This window comes from Anopheles darlingi, chromosome 2, assembly GCF_943734745.1.
Source record: "Anopheles darlingi chromosome 2, idAnoDarlMG_H_01, whole genome shotgun sequence".
NCBI classification, from domain to species: domain Eukaryota; kingdom Metazoa; phylum Arthropoda; class Insecta; order Diptera; family Culicidae; genus Anopheles; species Anopheles darlingi.
The window spans coordinates 79,596,026-79,603,556 of NC_064874.1; the positions used below are offsets into that span (position 1 = coordinate 79,596,026).

At 51.7% G+C, this 7,531-nt stretch overlaps 1 protein-coding gene across 1 annotated transcript in view; it reads left to right on the forward strand.

Moving 5' to 3' along the window:
* Positions 1 to 7,267: 7,267 nt before the first annotated feature.
* The window catches only part of LOC125960095 (odorant receptor Or2-like), a 1,503-nt gene continuing 1,239 nt past the window's right edge, over positions 7,268 to 7,531 (forward strand). Inside the window, exon 1 of the mRNA XM_049693286.1 lies at positions 7,268 to 7,480. Within this exon, the coding sequence (XP_049549243.1) occupies positions 7,268 to 7,480 (213 nt within the window). The remainder of the gene's footprint in view (positions 7,481 to 7,531) is intronic.

The following is a 7,531-nucleotide window of genomic DNA, read 5'->3' on the forward strand; positions in this document are numbered from 1 at the left end:
CACCACCAAGGACCACCGATGGAACAATTCCGATCTAGATATACCCCCATCCGTTCGTGTTCGTGTGACGTGATCCCCGGGATGCTGGCGGCAGACAGTGAAGCCTGTGGATTGGGGTTGGGATCCGGGTGTCTGGCGCCGACATGGCGTCATGGAGTGCACAGCACAGCCAAACCCCAAAAATAACCCCGGGAAGGGGGAAAACAACCCCCCCCCCTCCACTCTCGGTCGGTGTCTTCGGTAATGCTGTCGCCACCACGAACTGCCGGGCGAAAGTGGAAAACCATCGAAAGCCCAAGTCATTCCCACGAGAACGCGCGCGCGCCCCGGTCCCAAGGACACCACATCCCCTTTGCCCCACCTATCCCACCAATTCACACAAAAAAATATGAATGATGACAGTTCGTGGGCGGATGACAGTTTGATGTCCATGTCGTCGTCGGTCGCTGGAGTAGCGGGGACGGGAACGGGAGGGACGAGGCGACATTTTTATCCTCCCGCAATCACTTTCTGCGACCATCGCTGGCTCCGCTGGCTTATGCGATCATCCTCTCAACTGCGCGGCGTACACGACATGAACAACAAGCTCGGTTTTTGCGGGGGGGAGGGGGAAAGGGGAAGAGGCTAGTGGGAGGAGGCGGAAATGAAATCTCACCAATCAAGCGGTCCGCGGTCTAGATACTCCCCCTTCCGACGCACCGAGCTTTCCGCATGACAGTGACAGTCGGTGAGGGTATTTTTATTTTTTTTTTTTGCTGGAATGATGGAAGGGTGGTTCTCCATGTGTTTTGCAGCTTGTTATTTAAAATTAATCCTTAATCCCTTCACCCCACCTCCATGCTTCGGTTCCGCTCCACTGTACCAGTAACCGGAAAAGGGATCTCCCCTGGGGCATTCATTAAGACAACAGCAGCAGCATCAACAGGACCTGAAACTGTGTCAGGTGTAAGCGTACCTGTAAGCGACAGTTTCGAGGCCGGTCAAAAATCGAAAGAGAAAAACGCTTGTTTTTTGCCGGAGCGATGAGAATTAGGCAATTTGTTTATTATTCTTTCGTTGCTCGTAAGTCTATTCCTGGCGTGGAGTTGTTTACCCGGGGGATTACATCACTTTCCCACAGTCCACAACCTGACCGACAGTGCAGGTTAGGGTTTTGGCGTTTAAAGTGTTACAAATGGCGCAAATTAGTGGTGGTGCTGCTGTTGCGGTGCCATTTCAGGATTCAAATAGAAAAATGTTTGTTTTTTATATTAAAAGTGGCGAATAATAAACTGTTTTTACCACTGTTGCTCATTCTTGGTTGAAGCAATTAAAGCCCTATTTAAAAGCCGGGCCACAGACAACAGGATCTACGTCATCTTTTCTGAAATCCATGTAAGGGGTTATAACGGTCATATAGTTGACCTAGATTTTTACAAAAGCTTCGAAAGGATTAATGTTTTTAGCTAATTTTCCGACGATGTGGATTTATGTGAAATTGCACTACAATAATATTATCATACGTTTGCGGCACCCATACACAAACGCAAGGCAATCAAATGTCGTATTGTCCATTTTTAACCCTAAACACTGCAATGCTGTAAAGATACTATTAACATTAATTCACTCGATCTAGTTCTTAAGCTTTTCATTTCACTTCTTAATTCGTTCCCCCGTTTTGGGCTTCATTATTTTCGCCCTATTGACACCAAGGCGGGCTTCGGGAGTTCTGATAACTAACTCCATCGAAGTAACAAATGGCGACCCAATTCAACTGGTTGCTAGGTATCTGCCCGCTGCTGCTGTTGCTGCTACGATCGGTTCTTGTTCACTGAAGCCACAATTTGCTGTCGTTCCGCTTTGTCCCACCATTAATAATCATATTTCATGGCCTTATCCTGAAGCGCCCGGGACGCAACCCGCTACCCCCTTTCCACTTCGCAGAAACGTGCCGGGAATGGCGGAAAAACCGCACGCAAATACCGGGAGCAAGGAAGAAAAAAAACCAGAAACGATGGTGGTAGCGGCTGGTAACGAAAATATGTGAAGTGTTTGCAGATACACGGGGAGATTGGGTTTGGGGTGTGCTGTTCGTTGGTTATTCCGCCTCCCCCCTCCTTCGTACCCATCCGGCCCCACATGCCTGGCCTAATGATGCGTATTTATCAACTTCAAGGCACTTCGACACACATTCGACCGACGACGACCACCTGGTGGTACCACCATTCGAGTACCGCCAGGGTTTGATAAAGCGGATCCCCTATACTACCCCTTCTCCTGCAGGATAGTGAAACGCTAACATCGGCGCTAACCGACAGCCGGTCGGTGCTGGTACGGTTTATCAGTGAACTCCCAATTAATTATAGTTAAACATTGGACCAGCCCCGTACTGGAGGGGGGAGGAGAGGCGAGTTAGCGAGCCCGGGAGTGTGTGTGTGTGTTAGCTGACCAGGATAACTCGTCCAAACCAAGCCGCCAACTGGAGTACACCCGGACAGCGAGCGCCATATTCGGGATGATTAGGTTTTTGGGCTCCGGGCGGACGCCCGCACAAACGCAACGTGGCACGATCCGGACGCCCGGAGTGATCCGTTGGTCTGAGCGCTCTGCAGCCTCCCTTATTCCCGATATTGTGTTTATAAACCCATCAGCTGCTGTTGCTGCCAGTATTCGACGCCCCATCGCGCCATCATCATCGTCATCATCATCAAAAGCATAATACCGCCACGATGACCTGTCCAGGGCATACTCTCTACAAATTGTGCGCCAGTTTGTGTGCCAGTGTGTGTCGATGTGTTTCGACATACGCATCACCGTTTACCTATCGAAAACGTTGCAGGCAAATACTGAGAATGGGATAGAGGAGAGACACAGAGAAAAGAGGTCCGATGGAGAGATGGAGTGCGGGGCATGTAAACAACCAACATGAAGGTAGCTCCCTTCGTCCGGAGAACCGAGAAGGATGAGGAGGTCACGGATTTATTTGCCGCCAAAAACGTTGCAACACTACCTTCCACGACCTTCGGTGCTGGACCCCGGGAGTATCCGGCGAACGCGCCGCTCGCTAGTTGACAAATTGGTCCCCCGGCCCGCTGACCTCCTCACAAAAATTCAATACAACCTTCTCCAACCCTCCCGTCTGGAGTGATGGTCACGTTGTTTGGAGACCATAAATTACCCAAATTATCATATCGCTTCGAGTACAATGGGGAGGAGGATGCACTGGTAGTGGCTGGTAGGAAGGCTGGTAGTAGTCAATGTAAAGTCGGTCTGTTGGTGGGATGCGACATTGTTTTCGTTGATCCCACAGATCGGCCATACCGTGGGACCAATGGACAATGTCGGGTTTAGTCCTGTTGTTGGTTCATAGAACCGCTCGGTACACTGGCCATAGTCGGGCTTAGTCTTGGGGGCTAATAGACATGGGGAGGACAAACGCACAAAAGCACTTCCATCCCACATGCCATCCGTGGCCCATTGAACCGCGTATTACCGCGTAATGTCCACAGAACAAGGCAAAGCTGACTCCATTCACTTTCGGGCATTATATAGCCCCGCGTCTATAACACACACACACACACACGGACACACGCCCGTAGTTGTCCTTGTCCTTGTTGTTGTTTTACGAGGATTCGTATGACTTTCGGTCTCTGGCTACCGCTCCACTCCTCTCCGCTAGGTGTTATCATGAAGTTATGTGCCGCGATTCCGGCAACGGCAACCAACGGTGGCGGATGGTTCGTGTTCGTTTGCGGAACGGAACACTCCCGGCCGAAAGCGAGCGAAATGTTGTGGCAGAACTTTGTTTTGTGCTTTTTTGTTCCACTCCACCCCTGTAACTTTCTGGGAGGTTCGCGTTTCGGTTTTTTTTTTTTGCGTTTGGAGTTCCGTTTCGTTGAGTACACAATTAGTTAATTTGCTGCCACGGTGGCGCGTGTAGAGCAGCCAAGTTTACCGAGACATTTAGCCCCCGGAATTCCAATCCTGCCCCTTTAAAGCCAGGGGAGTCATTTTTGTAGCACGAGTCACACATATAGTAAATATTGGATGAATATGGTGGCAACGAAAAAACACACACAAAAGATACGCAACGTGGGCGCAGCGGAAGCAACAGTACATTCGACTTTTCAGGGTTATAACCGGAGGTTCGGAACACTCCATACGCTCCTAATCAACGCCTGCTCCGATCCAATTCCACACCAACGTTGTACAAAGTACAACGTAGTAGCACAAAGTGGAAACCCCATCCAAGAGTGCAATGACTAGTGTGCAACCCCCAGCTGGCACCGTGAAGCGCCCGTCCACACGGTTCCAGTCCGGCTCGTTAGAAGAAGTGGCAAAAATCTAAAATTTAATTTACTCGCCTCCACCATCCACCATCCAACCAACGGTCCATGGTCCATCAAACACGAATTCACGAACGGAGTGTTTTATGCTCCGACAGCCTGCGGTACATTCCCGACAGCCTGTTGGTGTCGATGTTATGGTGTTGATGTGATGTGGTGGTGATGATGATGATGTTGTTGTTGCTGCTGCTGCTGCTGCTGATGTTGATGCCGTTACCGTTCCTGTCGCTTCATTATTGCATTTGCTGGCCCGTCGTCCTCGGCCGCCGCTCGTTTCGGTATTGCGTCAAGTTGTAAAAGTGCGAAATAAAATTCATTTCTCTCGGGGGTCCCGGGAGAACCGAGACCGACCGAGGTCCCGACCGGCGCAACTCGAGACTCCGGACGAAGCCACGGCATGGACGGCAGCCAGCCTTTTTGCACTTTCTGCAAAGCAAAGCAAAGCCAGTGGCGACAGGCGAAAGCTCTATATTTCACTTCGACCAGACGACGCGTAGGACTTCGGCCGCTTCGAGGAACGCCGTACGCCCGGCCGTAAGTTCGTTAGGGGTTAGGGGAACTTCAAGGAAGTGAAAAATTCCGCCAGTACGCACCCGGTTGGATCGGTTCCCACAAATTCGTGCCCTGAAAGGAAGCAGCAAATACTACCACGTCCGATTCATCTCGAACCCCTCGGAGGCTCTGTCGTGTGCAGTTTCGTCTTATTTTGTGACATTTTCTTCGCTAAACCTCGTGTCCTGGACTAGTACTGACGCCGTTGTATGCTTTTTTGTACAAAAGGGGTTCTAGGCAGCGGCAGGTTGTAAGGTTTCAAAAGAGTTACGTTAAGTCCAGCGCGAGCAATCGGTCAAAAGAGCGCCTATCCGGTCGGTTTCCAGCAAACCAGCACCGAAGCCACCCACCCATTAGCCACTCGAGTGAAAAGTAAATGAAGGAAGCAAAACTTTTGCTCTCGGTCCCCCCCTCCCCCGTAAGGATCCATTTTCCGGATTATGGCCTTCTCAAAGACAACTTTATCCTTCTCCTGGAACCCTTATCTGGTGCCTGGATCCTGCTCGATAAATTCCGCTGCAATAGCACGACGGTCGTCCACACGATGGTGAGCTTTATAATTGAAGGCTTGCACCCTGAGAGGCTATAGCCAGCCTCGCCGGTCCCCGTTCCCCGGTCCGGTCGTTGCAATTTTTAACCCCCGGTTGCTCATCGTTACATCACTTCCGCTAATGGATCCTTCTCCACCCACCTACATCCACACGCAGAAAGGGAGGGATAAATAATCCTCCAGTCAATGGCAAAACTATTCCCCGGCAATCTCATTTCAACCCCGCCACGGCCATCGTTCACTATCACCGTGGTGACCGATCCATGCGATGAAGACGATGTGAATGCCACGTCCAGGGCAGGCCAGGGGACCTCGAGGTCTCGTTGAAATTAACTCTTTAATACACTCACAATAATGACGATCCCGCGACCCAGCGCCGGCAAATAAGAGCCTCGGCAATCCCTAGAGTGCAACATACACACACACACACACGGAGAACCGTGGCGGCCCACGCCACGCCAGCGAAACAATAATAAGTCATGCGAATGCACTTTGTCGGATGGTGGTTCGCGATTCGCAATTCGCGCAATGATCGCTGGACCGCGTACATTGCGGTTCACAAGCGCCGGATGTACGCGCGGTTGATGGTGGCCGGTGGGTTCGGTGCGTGGTGACGGCGGGACGCGATGCAGAGGCATAATTACGAAATTTGGAAATGAAAATTCTGCAATTCCGGCGCCTCCCGTCGTTCCCTTGTTTTTGGTTTCGTGAACCTCCACGCCACGCCATGCCACGCCACGATTGCAACGATAATTGCAAACTGACGGCCATTAATCCCGGCAATCGGAACGGTGCGGAATGCGAATATCAGCAGAAACCTGGCCGGCCGCCTGGGGGAGTGTGTATATCCGTGTAATTGGCCCTTCGGACCGGTGGTCCTGCATTGACATTGTCACGCACATCGCGCACACCAACAGCAATTGCGTCCACGGAAGGCCTCACGCCTCAGGTTTTTGTTTGTTCTTATTCAATTATGAAAAACGGGTGCCACCATATTCTTCCGTTCGGTCCGTTCGTGGTAGCAGGTGTGGCCATTCTTACCGATGTTCACACGTCCGGCAATGCACGACCGCCGCCTTGGCAGTGGGGCTCTTGACATTAATTGCCCCTTTTTCGCGGCACAAATCATACTCCTTTGGGGCCGGGCGTCCATTCCCGTTTCTCGCGGTGCAGCGTGTTTAAACGACAAAACACACACACACCCACACGCGCATGGTTGGGGTTGTGCCACTCGGTAACAAAGCGCGAAGAAGGAGAAAAGTGAACCCTCGGACCCTCGGTGGTCGTGGAGGATAATGGAGCCGGCTAGCACGGAACCGTCAATTATCGAATAAGGGAACGACACCGTCGGAACGGAACCAAGAGACGCTAATTGGTGGCTACTAACCCACTGTGTGGTGTGTGTGTGTGTGTGTGTGTGTGTGTGTGTGTGGTGACGCATAGCGAGGACACTCATGAGGACGATACCGGGTCCGGGTCCTAGTGCTTGCTTTCCGGGTCTCCTTCTGTGGGTGGACATTCAAAGTTTAATTTTGACTCTCGCTCACTCGCTCCTGCGGTTGCTCGCCATTGATTCAATTCATTATTACTCGGATTGTGCGGGCTTAGGTGAAATAGTGGAAAAGAGAGAGCCGTTGTCCGAGGTCGGAGAGGGGGATGAATTTTTCATGCACCAGCATAAGGGAAGGACCCGGTCCCGGGATGGGACCTCGGGGAACTTCCGGGGCTCGGGGAAAATTCATTTAAAAGCGGTCCGAAGGAACACTTTCCGAATCATTCGCTAAGTGGTTTTTAATAACTTTATTCGTCGTCCGAGCTAGCCAGCCAGTGCAGCCCAGAGATGGAAGTGCTGGAGTGTCCGCTGCTGTCGGTGAATGTGCGCGTTTGGCGCTTCTGGTCGTTCGTCCTGGTGCACAACTGGCGCCGGTACGTCAGCATCATTCCCGTGACCGTGCTGAACGTGTTCATGTTCGCCGATCTGTACCGGGCGTGGGGCAACATCGAGGAGGTCATCATCAACGCCTACTTTGCGGTGCTCTACTTCAACGCCGTGGTGAGCGACGCCGCGAAGCCGATCTTTGATTACGCACAGTGCGTTCCGTGG